General features: G+C 39.1%; 2 protein-coding genes across 2 annotated transcripts in view; one reads left to right on the top strand and one right to left on the bottom strand.

Moving 5' to 3' along the window:
• Window positions 1–4,490, top strand: part of LOC101846523 — a 12,325-nt gene extending 7,835 nt beyond the window's left edge. The window contains exons 4-5 of the mRNA XM_005107038.3: window positions 2,818–2,843; window positions 4,313–4,490. Of these exons, the coding sequence (XP_005107095.1) occupies window positions 2,818–2,843; window positions 4,313–4,490 (204 nt within the window). The remainder of the gene's footprint in view (window positions 1–2,817; window positions 2,844–4,312) is intronic.
• A 6,398-nt stretch (window positions 4,491–10,888) lies between these two features.
• The window catches only part of LOC101864478 (dynein regulatory complex protein 1), a 24,087-nt gene continuing 12,891 nt past the window's right edge, over window positions 10,889–22,084 (bottom strand). Inside the window, exons 11-19 of the mRNA XM_005107030.3 lie at window positions 19,952–20,040; window positions 19,016–19,125; window positions 17,760–17,849; window positions 16,649–16,717; window positions 15,911–15,970; window positions 15,271–15,419; window positions 14,007–14,159; window positions 13,024–13,126; window positions 10,889–12,448 (exon numbers count right to left, since the gene is read on the bottom strand). Coding sequence (XP_005107087.1) covers window positions 12,386–12,448; window positions 13,024–13,126; window positions 14,007–14,159; window positions 15,271–15,419; window positions 15,911–15,970; window positions 16,649–16,717; window positions 17,760–17,849; window positions 19,016–19,125; window positions 19,952–20,040 — 886 coding nt within the window. The 3' untranslated portion in view covers window positions 10,889–12,385. The remainder of the gene's footprint in view (window positions 12,449–13,023; window positions 13,127–14,006; window positions 14,160–15,270; window positions 15,420–15,910; window positions 15,971–16,648; window positions 16,718–17,759; window positions 17,850–19,015; window positions 19,126–19,951; window positions 20,041–22,084) is intronic.

Genomic DNA, 22,084 nt, shown 5'->3' with positions numbered 1-22,084 from the left:
TATATATATATAATAGTTAATGCCATGCGCTACTCACTCATGCAGCACACCAATGCGCAAAGCTAAATAGAATAGATTCTGCAGCCCCTGACACATTTAAAGTCCGTCTGCAAGGAGATTTGCCCAAGATGTGGTCACTTAAAATTAACCGTAAAAATCAGATTTAGAAGAATTGTGTGAAATCAAAGTAACTTAAACGTGTGTTTGCGCGTGTATTAAGGTGAATCATCGTTGGTGGACAGGACATGTATTGCATCTCAAATGAGCTGAGAATGTTCTTTTCACAAGAACAAAGTGTCTCGACGCGGAGGAATCAGGCGCTCGTCAATTTTTTTGACCTATGGGGTTTGATATCGTCTTAAAGCCTGTTCATTTGCCTTGATGAGAACAATACCCATTTATATTGGATGCAAGTCGAGACATTTGCGATTGAATGAGGTGGGGTCACCTAATTTCAGAGGTAAAATTAGTGAGAAAAAGGTCGCCAAAGTTTAATTATTTCCTTAGCTTGAGAGCTCGTGGAAACTGAAAATTGCGTCTTTCGTGCACTTAATCAACGATTTTCAGTACAATCCCCAAGGAAATGCATTTTTAATGGGCATAAAAGGCGTTGATCCGAAAAACAAAAATTCGGTAAATATCCCCAAACCTGCGGGGAAATGCCAGTTTCTTCACTTTCATTATAATTCTGTTCGAGTGCCTGATTTCACCACACTGCCTCATAAATTATGTTTCAGTACATGTACGATCGTTTTAAACTTAAAAGCAGCGGTCACAAATACCACGCAAAACTTGGATTTTACATCGAATGTGCTCATTAATATTTTGCTTAGGAGCCATTGGTTTCATGTAGTGCACGAGTCCTTTTGGCATGTGTGGTATTACATCTACCAATTCATCCCAAGTGTCACAGAAAGTTGCAACAAAAAAAAGCGTCTGAATTGTGCGCAAAGTCGCATTTCTTCATCTACAGTTTCACGGGGCTCTATATATCTATAGAATTCGTGCTGGGGCTATTTACCAGTGATAACACTATCGTTAGTATGATTTTTGGTTTTCCAAGAACTGTCATGAGGCGTTGATCCATAGAGAAGGTGCTTTGTCATGCATAACAATTCCTATTTGAATGACAATGTGACGAAATAAGGGTAAGACGTGACGTTCCAGCACTTGCGCGATGTAATTCTCCGCACGAGGCCTTTCGTTGATTCTCACTAGTGGGTTTTTGTTCTCTCCTGCCAGACCATCCCAATTCCATACCATGACAGTTTCATGGCCTCTGTTCCTCACAGATTTACACACACTACACACACACAGTGTGTGTGTGTGTGTGTGTGTGTGTGTGTGTGTGTGTGTGTGTGAGAGAGAGAGAGAGAGTGTGTGTGTGAGAGTGTGTGTGTGTGTGTGTGTGTGAGTGTGTGTGAGAGTGTGTGTGTGTGTGTGTGTGTGTGTGTGTGTGTGTGTGTGTGTGTGTGTGGGAGTGTGTGTGGGAGTGTGTTGTTTTCGGAAATTCCAAAGTTCTGTGCCAAGGGCAGTGTAGCCAACAATAGTATCCTAGTGGTAAAAAGTGATAGATTCCTTATTGCTCTTGAATATTGTGTCTTTTTCTCTCACCACTATGTTAATGTTCACGCAGCTTTTCTTGGCTATTTACCTTGTTGTACAGCAACAGCGACTCGTTAACTTTAAACACGTTTCAAAGTGTGACAGCTTTTTAGTTTGATTGTTTTGTTGTTTGTTTGTTTGTTTGTTGGTTGGTTGGTTTGTTTGTTTGAGTAAAAAAAGCCCATCGCCACTAAAGACCTAATGGGCATTTAGTTTTGAGATTAAGTAAGACGATTAGACAGAGGCAAGAGGAGAAAAGAAAAGAAGTAGGACCTACTATTGGTGTCCTCCTGTGTTTGTATGTGTCATTATTTCCCAGCAATAGTCTTTTTCTATGTCAAGTACTTTGAGAGAGCATTTCGTCACCAACAAACTCATAGATTGATCTGTAGTGCAATCCTATCCCATTCGCTTCACATACCCCTGCAATGTCAATCTTTTCTTAGCGGGATCCCAATCTCTCGTCCCAAGACATTATGCATGTCATTGTAAATGATTTTTTTTCCATCCAAAAGCTCCCAATGGCAGAGTTTAGACCAGTGCCCACATGTCAACCGTTTAATTTTATAACCAGCTCCCACTTTTGCCACCTTTAAGAAGTTTAAATGTTTGTAGTGCCCACAACATGTATTTCCAAGCGGAGCATTAAATAATACCTTTCAGTATCTTGGTGATCCCCTGCGCCCACCAACATGACTAAACCGCCCACTAGTGGGCGATATCAGCCAAGTTCCCAAACAGAGGTCTAACTATTATACCAAATACACTGGACATGTCTGACCGCAGACAAGGGTAGTCAGTAGATTATGTAAGTCAAAGGAAACATCCTGTTCGCCTTGACTTTTCACTTTTATGTTCTTCTTCTTTTTTTTTAACGTTACCATATATCCTCCTTTGATAATGTTGCCATAGCGGATTCTCCCTTTTCATTATTTTTTTTCAATGTGCTAAATCAGTCAGTGGTGGGGCTAAGAGATGAGGGTAGGCTGAGCTCAAAGGTAAGATTTCCTTGGTTCAGAGGACATTCTAGATATGTGTTAGTATGTTTTATGCACACATTCACACGCAAACGTACACATACAGCAGTAACTGGATTAGGCCATGTTGTCGCAGAAAGCAAGACATTCCTAACGAGGGGCCATGAGCTTGTTTTTTGTCGCTGGGTCTCCAGAAAAAGTGTGTCATGAACTTTTTCTCTATAATCATTGTCAGAGCTTGCAGAGATCAAGCCCCCTTACGTTTGTTTCTTTTACCTTTTTCCAGAAGAGTTTCATTAAGAAAGGACCGTGGGAATGGCTGTTAGATTACTAACGTTGTAAGTTGTGAAAACAGTGACTGGATAAACGCGAAAGTGCGTGTGTTCATTGCGTGAAACTAGAGGCGGAAGATTCTGAAACAGATCTAACAGTTTCGACTGATTGTTTCCTTTAGTAAGAAACATTCATTTACGCAGGGAAAGGGTTTGGGGTGGGAGTGGGCGGGGCTCAAGCCCTTTAGCCCTTCACTACGCCCTGCCAGTGAAATCAGAGCTTATCAACCTGGGTGGTAACGTCCACGAGTGGACGAGTGGTGGTAATGTTTGTTGGTGGAGAGTGGGAATCATTCGGGTAAGGCCGGACGTTTTTAATGCCCCTTTTGCAAATACATGAAGATGGGCGGTACGAGAATACGAGCAAAAGTGGGCACTAGTTATCAAAAGGTTGTCGAGTACCATGCTGAACAAAACGGCTTTGCTAATACATGTAGTTCCTAAGGACTTCCGCAACTTTCTTTATTGCCCTACCAAGGTATGGATACCTTGCAGGCTTTGGTGCTGAGAGGAGCTGAGCACTTATGGACCTGTCCTGTGTGCAATGACGTTGTTGCTCAGGACAGATCAAGCAGGAATGCCCAACCAAATACTAAACCCTATCTTTTATACTGCCCACTGAAAAGTCCCTTCTTTATTACGTAAGTGTGGGTGGTTGCTCGTTACGGAAGTCCTTCTTGTAGTTATATTGGTATCATGCTGGAGTACACTGCGTATGGCTGTGGTTCGAATTTCAAAGTGAAGACTCTAGAGTGTGATGAGCGTTCGGTTTCGAACACTTGCTAGATAAAATAAATACATAAATTACGTTTTTATTGATCCCAGAAGGGCAAATTGGTTTACAATGGCAAACATACATACATATAAACATACCCACACACTCACACACACACACACACACACATACACACACACACACATACATACATACATACATACATACATACATACATACATACGTACATACATACATTATATATAAATACATACATTCATCAATTAAATACATGCACAAATACGTAGGCTACATAAACACACAATATTACACAAGCACAGAACAATATACAACCATGCCATTGCCGGTCGCCACTGTGCGGCGCCCTGTTTTTTTAGCTGGGTTGCCGTGTCTTGCTCAAGGACACACCCCAGTGGCCACCCATCTAAACCCCATGTCACCGACACTTGCTTGACATTACTTGAGTCTAAACTCACTACTCACTTAGCCACTGGAGCCCCGGATGCTATCGGAGGCGCACGTCGAAGTCATAGAACCTGTCCAGCAGGTGGACAAACTGTTTTGAACGGGGTGTGAAGTCCAATACCATACATGTACCTATATGCCATAAAATACAGAACAAAATGTGGCGTTTCTTTTGATGTCTCCCGTTGTCTCCACAGAGGACCAGCTGAATCCAAAGGTGTCGCTCCTGTGACCTTGACCGAGCCGAACAGAACGAGTCTGTGCAAGGTCAAGAAATGTACCAGTCAGGAAGTGCAGGATATAGTAGACCGACTTAGCTCCTTTGACCCTACAAAATGGCCTCCGGGTTCAAGGTCAGAGGCGAGGTCAATGTAATTGATAATTTTACTTATTAGTATGTTTATTCGCATAGACTTATAGTTTGATATCCTAGATCGTCTCTCTGGTGTATTTCCGGTTTGGGACGTGCCATTATAATCAAATGAAGGGCAAAAAGAAAAAAAAAGAGGGGGGGGGGGATATACCGTTCACACTCGACTGGTGGTGTAATGGTACTGAATAGCAACAGTGTAAAATATGGATTACTTCCCCAAAAACAGAACCTTTTGCCCTTCCATTGACAGTAATAGCACGGTTCATGAGGCAAGCGCTTCGAATCGAATTCTTTATAGAGAGCTGAGAGCGGGAAATTCTAGTGTGCGACCTATGAGTACATGTCTATGGCTCCTTTCCAGGCTGTCGGTTTTGTAATTGCACCTTCGAGGGTTTAGATTATGCTTTTTGCTCTGCTAAAACATGCTACGCTGTATTTTTCCCCCCACATTTCGTTTTTTCTTGGTTTCACGTCTATTCAATGTGTGACTTCTACTTCTGATATTATTCTTTTTTTTTTAGTATTCAAAGGAAAGTTGTCCAAGATTATTTTTCTTTGCAATCAAAGTGATGTTCTGTTTCGACCCTGTATGTTGGGGGAGGGGATGAGTTGGTATTCGTTTCCCAATAAAACACACACACACACACACACACACACACACACACACACACACACACACACACACACACACTCACGCCATACCCCCACCCACACACACACACCCACACACACACACACACACACACACACACACACACACACACACACACACACACTCACGCCATACCCCCCCCCCCACACACACACACACACACACACACGCACGCACACACTCACGCCATACCCCCACACACACACACACACACACACACACACACACACACACACACACACACACACGCACGCACACTCACGCCATACCCCCACCCACCCACACACACACACACACACACACACACACGCACACACTCACGCCATACCCCCACCCACCTTTCCCCTCCTTTCTTTGAAGTTTTACCTTGGTTGTGGTTTTTCTTTTATTTATTTTTTTTTTTTTTTTAATTTTTATACATGTATATATGCAAGCAATATGTGACCTCCGTTTTTATTTATTTTGTATATTTGCTTGGTTGAGTTGCTTTTCGATATTTTTCGTAAATTCGAGGTTTCTGTATTGTATGTATACAACGTATTATACAATACCCATCTGAGAAGTGCGTTTCACATAAAGGAACTATTTTAAGACCAATACTTTCGTTTCATTTGGTTTTCAGATACGTTTCTTTAAGCTCGCACAACTGAGAATGAAAAAGATGATTGTCGAGGAATAAAAATAAAACGTACTATATACCGTATGAATTATGGGTACATCATTATCTGTTTTAATTTTGGCTAATTTTCTTTTAAACAAAACAAAAACATTCTTATGCAACTTTTGAAGACTGGTTCGAAATTACGTGAAGTCTCAACTACAGAGTACTGAGCCACTGAAGTGGCAAAGAGATCTCTCTCTCTCTCTCTCTCTCTCTCTCTCTCTCTCTCTCTCTCTCTCTCTCTCTCTCTCTCCATTTTTCTTGGGGTCTTGGGGGAGAGGGGAGATTTTTACCTGCTAGTTTCTTATCGAGCAATTTATCAGCTCTGGTCACAAGGAATTCTCTTGACACACGGCGCTTGAGAAGACTTGTGGTGATAACAACAGTATTTCGGTTGTGTGACTTTGTTCGGTCACATTCAAAGTCACGGCAGGGAGAAAAATACACCAACAATGTTTTCGACTTTTCGATAACTCATTCTTGGTGATGACTGGTTGTGCGCGTTGTCTGCATAATCCTCTGTCGCAGGAATCGAACTCGCTTCTTGTGCGTGCAAGGTGAAATAACAAACTATTGCACCGTACATTAACTCTGGTGTTATGATTGGTCTGCGGTCTATTACTGATTTCTCTTCTGAAGACAAGCACATTAATTTGGGCCATGACCAATCACCCGTGTGTCCACCAAACCAGAAACCAACCGACCATAAGTCATCCGTCTCTCGGAAAATCGGTTGTTGAAATGGAACACAGCTTTTTACCGTAACAATCATTGACAATTCCATATTGATGTGTCCACTAAAACGATCCGACTACTTCTGGAGAAAAGAAAATTGAGTGGGTGGGAATGCCGTTTACAGCATTTTAGTCTGTCTTGTGATGACTCACAAGCCATTGTCCATAGCTTTAAAAAATCTATTTCTACATCAGAATAAGAAACGCCTGTGCAGAAACTACTATTTGCAATGCATATTGACAAAAGTAAAGTATACTTTACTCGTGGTGTACCTTAAAGAAACAGAAAAGTGTGTAGTACATCGGCTAAAATGCGGACTGTGCCTGTCTAGCGGTGGCTTTAAAAAAGCCTTTGTTTACTCTGCGTGGGTAGTTGCATTTCCCTTTGATGTTCTTGCCTTCATGTTATGAACCTAGGACAAGGCCCATGCTTTGCTTCTTTTTCTTTTCGTAAATAGAACTGTTTAGCCAATTATGACACCTTTCACTTTGCTATCTTTCGTCTTTCTCTTTTTATTGTTGATTAATTTCATCAATAAAACGTTTCGATTGAAACTGTGTTCCGTTTTCATTCTTAATAATGTTATTCCCAAACATAGAAATGCACGGGAAAGAAGCCAGTGTGTTCACTTGAGCTTAGTGCGATGCGAGCGTATCTTCGGCCTAGAACTTTGTACATGTACGAGGTATTGAGGAATAGAAGTCCCAATTGATATCATGACGTCGACTGTGTTTCCACAGACTCGTAGATTGGCTGTCGTCACTTAAAATAATAATATATATAACACATCAAATAAATATAATTTCACATCTGAAAGAGTATTTTTATTTACATTTTTACGTCCCTTCTTAACTTGAAATGTTATGAGGGAGCCACCATGGCAACAGATATGTTTGCTTTTGGGATAATAATAGATAGCATTTGTATAGCGCAAATCCCCGCTCAACAGCAGGCTCTATGCGCTTTACACTATATTATTACCCCAGCAGATCATAGAACACTCCGAAACATTCTCAGCTTCCCGGGAAGCATACAGTGCAAGCAGCTGATTAAGCGCTCAAACACTAACATACTGACAAGATCTTTCGCTGTCTATAGCCGGGTACCCATTCCCACCTTGGTGAAGTGAGGAAAATTCGTGTAAAGTGCCTTTCCCAAGGACACAACGTTGGGTCCCTGACGGGATTCGAACCCACGACCTTACGGTTGCGAGTCCGAGAGCCTAACCACTAGGCCACCGAATTGTAAGGTGCCAGAGACATGTCAACGGACTGATGTTGAAGTCCATCAGAACCATATTATTTTTCAGGGTGTCTTTGTAACGCTCTGATCTCGTACTTAAATGACTACCAAACCCCTTTTCAACAGAATTGAGGGTGCTCCGTGGGTCTGTAGGTACTTCTGTCAAGGCCAGGAAACAGCGCGTTGTTGTCACTTTGTCACTCTGATACTTGCAGACGTGGAAGGTTATATACTGAAACTTGTCTAAGATGCAGCAAGACGTTCAAGGCCTTTGTGTCGATTCATGTGTCGTAAGAATCGCATAAAATTTATTATTGACTTGTTGTTGTTTTTTTTGGTAAGTGTTTTATTGCGCTCGCAACTGCATACGGTCATATGAGCGCCCTGGATACTCCAAACATTTTCAGTTGGTTGGAAATTTTGGACTTTGACAGAGTGGCGGCCGAAGCCTACTCTTATCGATTTTGGACCACCAAGGGAATCTTTAACGTGCGCAACTTGCACACGGGACCTCCGAGATTTTTCGCCCTTTTCCGAGAAGGCTAGGTGTAGATCTTTCCTACCATAAATCAGACATGTGGCTGATAGACAACAATAAGAATTTAAGGAGTAAAGGAGAAGCAATAGAAAGGCTGCCCAAAGAGCCAGGAGCCCACAGGAGGGGGCAAAGGAGGTGGGGGGGGGGAGCAGAAAGTGGAGACCAACGCAGACGATAGAACATTGTCAGAGGGCAGGAAAGGATGTGAAAGGAAAACATTTTAGAGAAGAAAACTTTTCGTAGTCATTGAATGAGAGGTGAACACCTTAACCTCTAGGCCACCAGAGCCCCCATTATCTGTTAAGTAAAGGAGAACCGTGCTAACCAAGAGCTCATTGACCTGCTTGGTAATGAGGAGTCCAATGAAACAATGGACATCATCACTCACCCACACGATAAAGAAGAAGAAGAAGAAAAAACCCATGGTAGATGGTGGCTATATACATGTATACATAATATGGACATTTAATGCGCCAGATTGACTTTACTCAACGAGAACGTGCTTACATGCATTTGTGTATTTGTCTACGTAAATTTCTTCGTGTTTGTTTGAATGTTTTTGTGTTCGTGTGTGTGTGTGTTTGTGCGTGTGTGTGTGTGTGTGTGTGTGTGTGTTTGTTTGTTTGTGTGTGTGTGCTCTTGTGTGTTAGTGTGTATGTGTACGCATGTGTGTAGCCTTCATTGGAAAATTAGTATAACAAAATCAGTCTTCAACTGTCCTATCACTTGACTTCTTACTACATCTATTTTCTCCTTTCAAATACACCAAAGTTGTTATGAAAAAGAAAAAAAGGAGTTTTAAACATGTTACTGTAGTTACCGTTTATCATTGTGTTTATAGGAGGCAACATATTCTTTTTTCTTTCTTACTTTTTTTTGTTGTCCATCCCCTGCAGGAGGTAGCCCCCCGATGACGACCTCCACTCTGTTCTATCAGTCTGCCGCTTTCCGTGTCCAGGTTGTATCCGTCTGCTCTCTGGTGTTATCTTGCCACCTTCTCTCTGGTCTTCCTCTTGATCTTTTTCCTGATAATTCTTGGTATCCATTCAATGCTTCTTTTTGTCTATCATCTGTTATCATTTACTCTGCCGATGGACCAGTCCATTTCCATTTTTGTTTTCGTCGAATTGTAAATTTAGGGATATCTACCACTCCACTTTTCCCTCGCATTTTTGTGGGGTTTAACCCCCCCCCCCCCCCCCCAAGAAAAACAGCAGCAAACAAGAGCAACAAAACAACAACCTTGTCTGTATGGTAGGCCTTTACCCAGAAAATCCCTTTCCATTGCCCTGTGTGCTGTCTTTAATTTCTTTACGATATTTCTGGTAGTTGGCCACGTTTGACGGCTTTTGGCCCCCAGTACAGGGAGGCTAGCCTGTGCCTTGTGCATGTAGCATAAGGGGAGGGGGGGGGGGCATTGTTTAGAGAAGGGCACAAACAGCTTATATCTATCTGGGACAAATCACTGATAGAAAGCTGTTCTTTCTGATGATACAAGTATCCTTTAGTACAGAAAAAAAATCAAAACTTGAAAGGCGCCCTGTGTCTTATCCATGAAATACAATGAGGAGAGACTTTGCTTGTTACTGAAGCAATGGATGAGATCACAGACCAAAATCTGTGTGACTTGCGCAGGACAGGACTGATGCAGTTTTCTCTCTCTCTCTTTCTCTCTCTCTCTCTCTCTCTCCCTCCCTCCCTCTCTCTCTCTCTCTTCTGGTGCTGTGGCATCATAAACAGTCTGTGATACCGACAGCACGCAGGAACTCAACACTTACTAAACCAATAAAAGTACACGCTTTTAGTGATACATGTATAATTCTTTAACTTTGGCTTTCGGGAAATAAAACTGACATGAAAAAAACTGGGGTGCCTTATCCAATGAATACACAATTTACACCATCATTTTGACAGTCAAGTGTACCTGCATTTTATCCGCTGAATCATCCAGTGTGTGATGATTAACAATAGATTTGTTTTGTTCAGTATTTTTTCATCTCAGGCTGACAGTTTAGGTTCTTCATACCAGCTTGAACGATTATATATATATATATGTGTGTGTGTTTGTGTGTCACGACGCAGTAGTGGAACCGGGCGCTCATCAGTTTTTGGGCATGAGGAGCTATTGCCTTCACCTGAAAACTGATTTATTTGCTTTGCTTCGTATGAAATAAATATCCATCTACCTAGAATAGAACTCAAGATCTTTGCAACTGAAGGAAGTGAGGTTGGTGAAATTAGCGAGAAAATGGCCACCAATGTTTGGTAACTCCAATAGTAAAAGAGTCCTTAAAAACAGAAAAACGACATATTTTGTGCCTTTAATCAATGTGTTTCAGTAAAATTCACATGGAAATGTGTTTTTATATAGACGTAAAAGAGATTGAGCCAAAAAAAAATTTCAATAAAAACGTTCAAACTCACGGAAAAATGCCTGCTTCTCCGATTTCTGTACTTTGACGAGCGCCTGATTTAGACACGATGACTCACATATGTGGATATTTCTCTATCTAAAACAGTCGAAGTAAAAGGGTGAAAATTCAAATTTAAAGCAAATAAGTCCAAAAAATACTTTTGTGTTGTAAAACTTTGTATTTCATGTCTCAAGGCCAAAATGAACAACACATTTTGAGGACAATGGCATACACCTCATAATTTATTATTTTTTTTGCAAAAAATAATCACATACTAAAATGTTTCAAAGTAGCAATATTTTGTACAGAATAAAAAGTTATATATACTTTTGTGTATCAAACTGGAAAACACATTACATCTCAACTCTTCTTTCTGTAAAGGAGATAGACTCAATATCACAAAACACTTTTTCTAAATAGAGGTCACCTCAGTCACCTTGCATTAAATGAAAAATTAGATAAGGGTTCATGAATCCAGTATCATCATTTCTCCTAAACCAATATCATAATTTTTCTACATCTTATTTAGGAGTAGGACACAACCTGCAGATGTTTCTTCCCTTTTCCTTCCTTTCCAATAGGTTTAAAGAAGTCACCAAGAAGCATAAGTTTGATGTATCTTTCCAACAACCAAGCAGTTATCATAATTGTCTAATGATCTGAAACCAGGCAAGTTTTTGTCTTTCCACCATTTCAGGATTGTATCTTCACTGTCTTCCCGTCTTCGATGTGACATTTTCAGGAGTTTTTACCGTACCAGTATTTCTTTCAATACAAAATTTTTCCAGGCTTATTCATATTGCATCTAAAAAGAATGCTGTGTATATTCATGAGTTTTATTGCTATTCATACTGATGTGAAGCTTATTATATTAACAGCAGACTTGTATCATAAAAAACTTTAAAGATATATTCTGAAGCAACTGAGCAAATTTATCTATAAACAGCTTAACCAATGTCAGCAGGAACATATTTGAGCTTCAATCAAAATTGACAACAAAGTCTTATAAGTTCTTTAAATGTATGACAGTTATTTGCTAAAGGCAAGCCAAATATTTTGACTTCCTTTGGCTTAATATTCCTCAATTCAACAGAAGATGCACATGAACAAGTGTTATACACGCCAAGCATATTCACTGACATCTACCCTTCCATCACAAAATCACAAGCAGAAGGTCATTGTATACATACATATCGACGGTGTCCCACTCTAACCACATCTCCACCAAATTAGGTCAAATACTATTTTTAAAATCTCAAAGTAGAGTACAAAAGTAGACCCACTATGTAACCCACATAAAAAAGTTAAGAGAATACTGACGGATGTGGGGGGAGGGAGGGAGTTGCGTGAAATTGTCAGATGATCTAACCATACATGACACACATAGTAAGAAAGAGATTTTGCTTCTCCCCACTTTTCTCAAAATCAGCATTCACAAACATATATGTGGTTAGAGAAGGACACCAACAACTTGTAAGACTCATGTATCCAGATCCACAGAAAGATATGAGGAAGATTCTGAGGCAGTTAAATCCCCAACGGTAGAGATGGTGCAGAGATGGGTTTTTTCTATTAAAGATTCATTTCTGACTCTAATTTGTGGCCCTTGATATCTGTGAGCCACAATCGGGTGACAAGTGTGATGATCTTTGCAACTATTGAGGGTTGAGCTCCAGTTGTAGAACTCGTGTTGGTGGAATCTCCAGCTCCGCATTCACCTGAGGATGTGGATGGGAATAAATAGACAGGGGGGGGGTACAGAAAAATGACAAAACAAAGTGCGGAAATGAGCAAAATGACTTAATGTGACAGAGAAACATAGAGGGAAATTCATGCATTGAGAAAACAGAAACTGGACACAACTGGAGAAAAATGCACAGGAAAGTTGACTTTGTAGAGGAACTGTAGACACCCTAAGCTACTTCTTATCTTGTAGGGAGTTGAGAGAGAGAGAGAGAGAGAGAGAGAGAGAGAGAGAGAGAGAGAGAGAGAGAACACGACCCCTGAAAGAATGAGAGATGTATAAGAGGACAACAAGTATACATAACTTTGAATACAGTGGAAATTGTCCAAAACATGTATCAATTGTCGAAGAGAAAAGTGGTATTCTTGCACAGTATTATTATACTATAAAAAATCCCAAGAAGTGGTCACTTGTACAAGTGATTGTCTTGGACTAGTGGCTGTTAGAACAAGGTAAACAGGACATCTCCCTTCAGATAACAGAATCGTAGATCACATCAAGAAGAAACGGGAGATGTTTTTTTAGCCTCATGACAAACGAGCGTTTTACCTTGGAGTTGACATACTGGTGCAGCAAAAGCCTCAGCTCAGCGTTCTGTTGTCTCAGAGCTTCCGTCTCGTTGAGCAAGGAGGAACGGCTGTGCAGCACCTCACTGTGCAGGCAAGGAGAACACAGTTGAACACAGTTGAACACAGTTGAACACAGTTGAACACAATTGAACGGAACTGGTATTTACGCGTAGATAACACAGCTTTTATAAGGTAAACTTTATTGATTCATAAAGGAAATTTCCGCCTCAATTATTATCAATGTAAGCATTTGTAAATTTCTATGCTGGTATAAATTGATGTGACATTTATGGCTATCTCAAAATGGACACAATGACACTCTATAATCCAAATAAAACTTCGGTACGTCAAGCACATAATTTATGCGTATGAATTACATGCACAATCTTCCAGAGACAATAAAAACCTCATGGAAAACAGGAACAAGCATCTATCATGTATGAGTAAATATTCATTACAAAGAGAGCTTCTCTGGATCAGAGAATGTGATCTTTTCTTTTCTTTCATTTATATTCCTCTGGACAATTTGTGTCATGATGCAGTGGCATCAGGGGCTCGTCAGTTTTGAGGCAAATGGAGTTATTGGCATCCTCTTAAAGCCTGTCTATTTGGCTTAGTTTTGATGAAACAAACATCCATTTATCGTGGATACAAGTTAAGATATTGGCAATTGAAGGAGGTGGGGGTCGCCTGGTTTCAGTGGTAAAATTATCGGGGAAAATGGCTGTCAAAGTTGAGTTATTTCCTAAGCTTGAGAGTCTGTGGTAACTGAAAGTTACATCTTTTGTGCCTTTAATCAACTTTTTTTTAGTAAAATCCACACAGAAACGTGTTCTTTAACAAAAAATTTTAATTCGATAAAAATTCCCAAATCTGCATAAAAAAAAGCCAGTTTCTTGACCTTCATGATTTTGGCCAGCGCCTGATTTCACATTTATCAAAGCCCCTCTCTATGCCACTCACTTGTACTTCTCAAGCGCCTCTATGAGGGCGTCCCACATGCGCTCCTTCTTCTCGTTGAGCAGACTTGCGTACTTCTGCCAGTAGTCTGAGTCCAGAGAGTCGTCGCGGTTCTCCAGGGAGGTAATGTGGAACTGAGACTTCGGGGCCGAGTCTCTGTAAGTAACAAAGCTTTGTCAAACCACTAATAATAGTAATTAATGATGATGATGATGATGATGATGATGATTAAACAAATTTAAACATTTTATATTGTTATTTTATTTTTGTCTAAAATTAAAACAAGACTCTCCCTCCTACCCTGCTTACCAAAAAATGATGATGATGCCGTGCGTACTCCCGTGTCCCTCCCGAGATTGATGTCGATAACAAGAATGCTCATGTGGAGGGGGGTAATGAGGGGGAAAATGATAATGGAGGGGGAAAATAGTAATAAATAACAAACACAATAGTGGTGGTGGAGAGGGGGGGGGGGGGGGGGGGGCTGGGTTGAAGAAAGGTGGGTGGGTGGGAATTTGAGGGGAAGGGAGTTGGGGGGGTGGTATTAATTCCCAAATGGGAGGAGGGGGTGCGAGGGCGATATGAATTCTCGGATTTGTACAAAATTCGAAAAATTCTACCAGTCTCAACCCTTTTTTTATTCCTTGCTATTTATCATGATGGTGGTGGTGGTGATGATGATGATGATGATGATGATGATGATGATGATGATGATGATGATGATGATAATGATAATCTTTATTATTATTATTATTATTATCATTGTTATGAATAGCATTTACTATGTGAATTTCCATTTTCTACATAGCTTTGTCAAATCACTAATTATAGTAATTGATGATGATGATGATGATAATCTTTATTATTATTACTATCATTGTTATGAATAGCATTTACTCTGCGAATTTTCATTTTCTATTTTAAAAAAGCTCGATGCATGCTACAGTCAAAGAGATACCACATTTAAAACTGCAGGTGTACATGTAGAACATATTGATATATACATGTATTATATATTGTTTTAGTCAGATAATTTCCTTTAAATTTTACAGCACTTTATACGATAGTACTGCTAGAACAACAGAATTAATCTCTAGAATTGAAAAAAACCCAACTAAAACAAGTAACACTTATAACACAATGAACGCAATAAGAGTCAGTTGGAAATTAGAAAAAAGTTTTTTTAAATAACAACAGCAACAAACAAACATGAAATAAGCATTACTGTCAAACAGCTAATAATTCAAGCTGCCACTTTGCCACTCACTTCAGGCCTTTCCTCGTGTCCTCAACAAAAGCTCGTAAAGCTTTCAGAACCTCGTTAGGGTGGATAAGATCCACACAGTCGCTGCGGATGGAATCCGCATCATCCTCTTTGCCTGTCAGTTTTCTGATCTCATCTTCTATCTCATCCTCCTGAAATACATTATATTATGTTAAAACTCTTCAGCCTCTGCAAGCTGTTTCTCAGCGAATAATGAAGAAAACAAAATAAATTACCTACTATATGAATTTGAGGAAATTATCAAAATGTTCGAATAGTCTTTTCACATTTCAGTTAGCTCAAACACAAATCTATTTAATCCTTTGCATGAAAATCAGTTTACCGGGTCAAAAAGTTATACTTTATTGTAAAGGTTCCAAAAAATTATATAAAATGCATGAAACAAAGCATGCAAATGTTTACATAAAAGACAGTTCAATCTGAAATGGGCTTTTTTAAAAAGCGGGACTTAAATATTGACAATTCTGTAAACATAAAAACAATGAAAAACTGAATAAAGTCAAAACCATATATACTGAGAATCAATATATGAGAAAAACAGGGGCAATGCTCCCCTGGGATGTGCTATGACAGAAAAGTAGGTAAAGAATAAATTATATGAGAGGTATTGAGATGAGCAAACCTCTTCTTCCTCTGCATTCTCCTCATCGTCTTGCTGGTCAGGGAATTTCTCTTCCTCCTTCTGAAAACAGAATGTTTGACACAGTGACTGCCCATCTATGCTTACCGTAAAAACAAATTTTAAAACCTGTATATAATAGACTATAAATTATAATAAAAATATGTCAGTACCTTGCTGACTTTAATTAAATTTGATAATAGTAATAAACTATGAGTATGTTTATGTTTTTATCATATGGTCACTTTTAAGGACAAGCGGGCTAACCCAGATTTCGGAGGTTTCCAGAAATCTTGGCCTACACCAAAAGTGGGAGTTGCCTTACATATAGAAGGAAGTTTGGTTTTATTGGTGTGTATATTTGTTTGGTTATAGAGAAAACTCTTTTTGTCTTTTAAAGAAACTGAACAAGAGGTAAAAACTTTATCTTCGATTTTCTCAAAACAGCATTTTTCAGGATAACTCCTTTGTGCTTAAAAGCGACCATATATGGTCACTTTTCACAAGTCAAAAATCAAGGAAGGTGAAGGGTTTGTACTTGCATATGCCAACATACACGGACCCTCACGCTATAGCATAAACGGAAAAGACAACAAACAGTTTTCTTACAAGTGAAACCAACAGCGTTCAACCAAAAGAGCAAGAGTTGGGTTGGGGGGGGGGGGTTTTTGCTGCTGTAGTTGCTTTTTAATTATGATATTTTTCACTCTCAATCATATGTATATTTATCCCATCTCTTACCTTCTCTCTGATGTTCATAAAATAAGTGCTCAATTTGTGGATGTCTTCCTCGGTCTCCAGCCCCAAAGCCTAGAACAAAAACATGCGAGGAAATTCAGAAAATTGTTCTAAATCATTGACAAAACTTAGCAACAAAGTGAGAGTATTAGATTCTATCATAGATGCCCCCCCCCCCTCTCCTACAATGAAGCATTTCAGTTTCATTCTACATTCTTAAACATCAATAGTGTCACATTATCATAGGCATGACCATACTAGTGGTCACATAGAACATCAACATATTCATTCACTATGATAAGGGGTAGGGGAAATTTGCATATATGGATCCCATTACTCTCAACTGTTAAAACAAGAAACAAAAAAGGTTACACAAAATGCGTAATAAGCCCATACACATTTTTAAAAAAAAGCAAACACACTTATCTAAGAGAGTTGAAACATAAAGTTATTTTGTAAGCTTTAAGTTAAAGATATCATGTGCAGAGATAACAAAATAGTAAAATGCAAACAGTACCAATATCATGCTGACTCACAAATGGTTCAAGGCACAACAAAATCACACATATACGCATACATTAACATATACCATACAGGCATACATTAACATATACCATACAGGCATACATTAAAGTATACAATACAGGCATACATTCACATATACCATACAGGCATACATTAATGTATACAATACAGGCACACATTCACGTATACCATACAGGCATATGCTCACATATACCATACAGGCATACATACACATATACCACGCAGGCATACATTCACATATACCAACCATACAGGCATACATACAGATATACCATACAGGCATACATTCACATTCACCACACAGGCATATATTAACATATACAATACAGGCATACATTAACTTATACAATACAGGCATACGTTAACATATACCATACAGTCATACATTCACATATACCATACAGGCATACATCCACATATACCATACAGGCATACATCCACATATACCATACAGGCATACATCCACATAATATACCATACAGGCATACATTCACATATACCATACAGGCATACATTCACATATGTACATAGCAGACTATATGTTAGCATAGGCAGAACACTGGCTTACAGAAAAGATGTTGTCCAGCTTCATGAGTGACCGTTCGTCTTTCTCCAGTGGAGCCAACAGTTTGTTCAGCTTGTTCTCCACCAGGAATCCCTGACATAGACAAATGAAAATCCTTTTTCAGGAACATTCGAAAGCTGGCGAGAATGCACCAAAATTGAGGGTGGTTGACAGGTGCTCTGGTATATCAGGTCTACAACTTCCTTCCTATCAAATATCTATCATCCTTATCTCTCTGCCTTCTTTTCTTTTATGTTACTCTCTCATAATATTTCTAATCTTCAGCACTTATATGACCTATCTGTGTTGCAAGTGCAGTAAAACTATTGTTAGCACAAAAAAGTACCAAGAGTAGTTATTACATTACCCATGATGTGGGAAGATGAACAAATTAGGTTAAAGAAGTGAGAAAGTTCCTCAGAAAATATCTAAGCTGGCAAGGATGCTTCAAAAGTAGTTACAGTACTCTTTATGTTGAAGATAAAGAGGCAATAAAGAAAGGAAAATACTCTTTAAGAATATCAAATCTGGCAAGAATGCATCAAGAGTGGTTGCCCATAATGCGAGAAAAATAAGAGACAGGAAAAAAATGAGAATGAGAGGTCTAGAGGAAGGTAACAGAGATCCCGCCTAAATGAACAGAGTGAAAAAAAAAACCCACTCATCTCATCCTGCGTATGCTTGAGTCATGTGAAATAATTATAAATGCTTAACTCTAAAGGGATGTAATTTGCATGCACAGAGACACAATAATTATTTTTATTAAAAGCATACTTTTTTTCTACCAAAACTGTCTTCTGCTATGTTGAAACAGTGTAAAAACTTAAATGAGCGGAAAATCCACATAAACAAAAGCATTAAGAGCTGTGATTATTCATCTTCTCAAAATTCAGTGCTACATAATTATTTTCTCTATCCTTTTTTGAGAAACAGTCTGAAAAAGATGTCTGCTTAAAAGCACTTATATGCATGGTGCATTCAAACAAAAAACTCTTTCATAGCTGGAAAGGATCATTGGGATCAGAGTCATTGGTGTTGCAGTTAGATGTTTTGCCATCACAGGCAGAAAACATGAGTTCAATTCTTGTGTGAGAAAGTTTTTAAAATCGAATATCTCCATCTTTCTGCTAGGATGTTGTTTCTCTCTCAGCCTAAATTGACCCTGACAGGCTGTGTCGAAGCAGCCCTTCTCATTATGATCTAAATACTGTTGATAGGGGTATATAACACTTGCAATTACAATTTGTGACAATACTTACAGCTTCATCGCACAACAGCTCCAAGACTTGCTTGATGGTGTGTGCAGAAATCTTGTTGTAGATGGCAGCAGTAGTCGGAGCTGCGCCCTCGTCTTTTTCTCCAGAAGCATCTTCGGGGACACAATGACATGGCATTTTAGTTCAGGGCCAAAAGTTCAATGCAAGCCATGCCTATGCACTGTAACTGTAAATGTTTAACACCCCCTCCCTCCCCCACCCAAACAAAATTTAGATTATTTAGGGGATGGGATATGTTTCTGATTCAATAGTCCAATAAATATCTCTTACTTATAGGTCCAAGAAAAGTGGGAGCAAAATTGTGAGAACTACATTAAACTTCCCAAATTCATGAATGCCCCATTAAACCAGAGTTATCCACAAAAATAGTACTGCATGATACCAACTTAACGCAGATGGTGCAGAAAAAAAAAGTCGTCCTTGCAATAAAAATTCAAGTCAAACATAGAACTTTATATAATTATGCTTTCGCTAATTCATTTCTTACGCCAAAATATTTGTAAATTCTAGAAAAAACTAATGATAAGTGAACTTTAACATAATCCACACTTAGAATGGCAGAGTTGTAACTCCACTTTTTGTTAGAACTAAGTTGCACATAACACATTACTGACACAGATATCCTGCTCACCATGTCAAAGGCTCAAGACAATCTATAGCCTGTATTATTTCAGTTTGAGGCTTAAAAATTAAGAGGTAAAAACATTTTTAACTATAGCAGTGTGAGTCTTTGAACCACATTTTCTCAAAACTACATGTCATGGAGTTAGATTGATTGATTGAGTAGGTATTTTACGACACTATCGACTCAATTTTGATCACATAAGTGCCAATGTCATGGAGTAAGAACCCTGTCATTCGAAGGATGTGATAAGTCTCGACTGATATATCGATACACAGTGTCTCTGAGCAGCTTACTGGACATGACTTCTTGCAAGATCTGAGTGGCCGATGCTCCTTGTGGTCTCCCTGTGTTCACCAGCGGACCAACGCTCTCAAGAAACTCCCTGGAAACGACGATACGTTAAAACAAAATACAGTTACAAAGTCTAGGTGGGGAGCATGATGAGTCACTGTGACAACAGCAACATTTTACAACTTACGCTCTTACACTTCCACATACTTCCTAATTCAAGGAGTTTTGTTTTAGTAAGGGTTTTACGGCACTCGCAACACAATAAGGTCGTATAAGTGCCGAAGATTAGAGAGTAACAAACACAAAATAGAAGGAGGGGAGATAAGGACGATAGATGTTTGACAGGAAAGAAGGAGCAAACCACACCAGATAACCCACCAACCACCCACAAATCAAGGAGTGGGAGATGAAAGAATAATGAGCAGCTTGATGAACTGAACCCCTGTCATGGAGAGGAAATGAAAGTTTACCAAAGGATGAAAACGGAAACGGTTATATCTTAAAACAGTTTTCCATTCCAAATATGCTCATACGGTGAAGTCTGATTAAACAAAAAATCTGCTGGACCGACCGCCAGATTTTACACAAATTCAGCTTTGCTTTCGGTACAGAGAGATGCTCAAACAGAAGAATTGGAAAAATCGGGGATTTCATTTTCTTTTGGTTTGTTATGTTTTCAGATGTACAAAGTCGCGTTTGCGTGGACTCCATTGTGTAGTTGTGTAGATACTTTGCTGCACTCATGAACCACTTGCCAGTTTTTTTGTTGTGGTAAAAAAGTAGGACTACAACTTTTTCCATAAACATGTGGGAAGGTAAAGGGAATATCTTTCATTTTTACTTCAAATATGAACATTTTCTTTCTCATGGAAAAGTGTGAAAATGTTTTAAATTTATTCAAATATCTCCAATCAAATCTAAGCATGAAAATTCTCTTTCTTACGGAAAAGTGTGAAAATGTTTTAAATTTATTCCAATATCCAGAGCTGTTAAAGTACTTTTTAAAAAGTACTTAAGTACAAATTTAAGTACAATCTAAAAAATGTACTTAAGTACAGTAAAAGTACATTCCTATAAAATGTACTTGAGTACAAGTACTTTTTTAAAAAGTACTTATGAGTACATTTTGAGTACTTTCTGCTAATATGCTAAAACACTTCAGCGCTTATGCAAAACATCATATTTTATAACTTATCCAGTATATTTGACAAATTAGGCTATTTATTACTAAAAATGTAAACAGTATACAAAGCATTTGAATATACAATGTACGCACTGAACGGTGGAAATGGTCGGTGAAATTGAACAAAAAACAACCCAAACGAACAGACGCAACAAGTGGGTAAGTGATATTATGAATAGAAAATGTTTGAGCAAGACAATGAGATCAAATGTAAGTCAGTCCAAGAGGTCGGAAAGTTCTACAGAAAGAGTATCCAAATTGAAAAATGTAGATAGAAAGTTGCTCTTAAGAAAACATAAAATTGATGACAATGACCCGCATAGAAATGGAAAAGTGCATTGAATTCTTCATTAACAAATCCTCAAGGAATCAATGTAGCCTTAAGCAAAAACCACCCAAAAGAGTTTAAAAGAAATTTAGGCAGCCTAAAAATTGTTAGATACGCATTGAGAACACAGTTTCAGTTTCAATTGATTATAGTGGTCTGACAGATTTTGCTCACACTGTGTAGTCCACGGCGCCAACGGCAAACCAAAAGTCAATAGTTTCCTAGAGTCTAGTAAGTGTAGTGTAACCAAAGATTCTCTACTGCAGTAGTCTCCACCTAAGATCCCAGTGCTCGGAAGCAAGGAAAATATGGGATCTTAGCTAGGCTTTCTCAGACTGAGAAAGCCTAGGATCTTAGCCAACGAAGCCAAGGAAGAATCTACAGTGACCCATGAACTGACGTGACCCCTGGGTGGATTTATGACATATGGCAAGCAAAGAGTGGTCGACCTTGATGACCAATCACAGTGGCATGAGGCATGCCATAAATAATATTATATATACACACTCATTAGCCTATCGTGAGTCTTGAGATCTTTATCTATGTCTATCCAGTTGCCCCTCTCCTTTACCTGTCCAACAATTTTAGCTTTCCATCTCTGATTGAGTCCCCCCCCCCCCCCAA

The sequence above is a fragment of the Aplysia californica genome, unplaced genomic scaffold, assembly GCF_000002075.1.
Source record: "Aplysia californica isolate F4 #8 unplaced genomic scaffold, AplCal3.0 scaffold00570, whole genome shotgun sequence".
Taxonomy (NCBI): domain Eukaryota; kingdom Metazoa; phylum Mollusca; class Gastropoda; order Aplysiida; family Aplysiidae; genus Aplysia; species Aplysia californica.
This window is presented reverse-complemented; position numbering and strand designations above follow the sequence as displayed.